Genomic DNA, 1,633 nt, shown 5'->3' with positions numbered 1-1,633 from the left:
CAGGCCCGGGCTGGATTTGAACCCACCACCTTAAGTGTACGTGGCTGGCGCCTTAGCCACTTGAGCCACAGATGCCGAGCCAGCAAACAATTTTTTAAAATCTATGTAATCCAGCGTTTCCAAAATTTTTTGAGAAAAAATACTTATTTTCACAGAGTACATATTGATAGCTAAAAATACTTATTTTCACAGAGTACATATTGATAGCTCTAAGAATTTGAAAAAACATTAGCATTTTTTAACTACCACAAAACCACTTCTTAATTTCTGTTAAGCTATGTAATCTCTATGTGCCTCTATTTCTTAATTTGCAGAATAGGTATAGTAATTGTATCTACAATGTATGTTATTATAAATATTAAGTCATTATTTGTAAAGCACTTAACTAAGCTAATATTTTCAGAGCACTTACTATTTCTTGGCTTACAGTAAACAGTATGTAAACATTTGTTAAATAAAATATATTTTAAATGTTATAATCACATTTATTATAATTCCATTAAAATATTGTTATCACTAGTTTATTATTAACTTTCTATCATAATTCCACTAAGAAGGGAGTGGACTCAGGCATTTATTATGTAAAAATTTATTCCACAATCTGCTTTCAACATTTGCACTGAATTTGTAGGTCATGAAAAATTATAAACCCAAATTTTATTTTATGAAAATCCCAGAATGATCAAGTGAGTGAAATAGAAAAATCCTACAAAGCCAGCAGGGCTGAGCTGTGGCTTCCATTCCTCTTTGAATGACTTACCATGGACTACAAAAAAGGGCTTTTCCTTCTAGTCATTTGTCATGAGTCAAAAATGTCTAGAAGAGGAATTTCTTTCACGCAAGGAAGGTAAATTTTAAAGATTGCTCTACATCTACTGAATTCTTGAAAATTACTTTGTTTCTAGGTTTCATTTTCTGGCGAGAGAGCCCAGAGGAGAAGTCCTTGATAACTCTTTCACTGGGGGAATATGCAAAACTGTCAAAAGCAGTAGAGCAAGTAATCCATACCGTGTTCCAGCGAATCTGGAAAATGTCAACTTTGAGGTATGAAAACCTATCGTGGTGGCAGCTCCAACACCAACAGGGATTATAAGCTAAACTTTTCCTGAAAAATTAGTAGTGAATGAAGGAACAGAATGCAATAGTGATGAACCATTTTCATCACCTATTCTGTGTTTGTATTTCATCTGTCCACAATAACAGTTTACAGATGACAAACCTTAGGTGACTCACCGGCCCCAGTTAAATGGCTAGTCAGAAGTGAATGCGAGGCTCAAGCCCAGGTTTCTCTGCCCCAAGTCCTTGTTTTCTCCAGTGAATGTTGCATTCTAACATAGCCCCACACAGATAAATGGTTTGTCTTGCTCAAATTTTCTCCTTCCATAGCTTGTTCTCATAGATATCCAAGAAATATAGACATTAAGAAAAGTCTTCTTCAGCACTTGACTATTATCTAAAACTTATGGTGATATTTCTTCAAACAAAGATGGAGAAATGACTAGATTTGAGGTCACAGCTGTTGTTTACTTTTCACTGATCTGTGTGTTGCTTTAGTCCGCATTTATGCCTTTAGCAGGCAGCTATATCTTACTGAAAATAAGAAAAGAGAGAAAGTCAGCAGGCATCTGACTTC

The 1,633-nt window shown here is 35.0% G+C and overlaps 1 protein-coding gene across 4 annotated transcripts in view; it reads left to right on the top strand.

Moving 5' to 3' along the window:
- The window catches only part of C6 (complement C6), a 59,124-nt gene that overhangs the window by 21,581 nt on the left and 35,910 nt on the right, over positions 1-1,633 (top strand). For all 4 annotated transcript variants that reach the window (XM_023515025.1, XM_012807059.2, XM_023515023.1 and 1 more), the window contains one exon: positions 906-1,044. In XM_023515025.1, coding sequence (XP_023370793.1) covers positions 906-1,044 — 139 coding nt within the window. The remainder of the gene's footprint in view (positions 1-905; positions 1,045-1,633) is intronic.

Source organism: Otolemur garnettii, unplaced genomic scaffold (genome assembly GCF_000181295.1).
Source record: "Otolemur garnettii isolate 467f Iridium unplaced genomic scaffold, OtoGar3 scaffold00063, whole genome shotgun sequence".
NCBI lineage: Eukaryota > Metazoa > Chordata > Mammalia > Primates > Galagidae > Otolemur > Otolemur garnettii.
The sequence above is the reverse complement of the archived record's forward strand: the minus strand, read 5'-3'. Positions and strand labels throughout refer to the sequence as shown.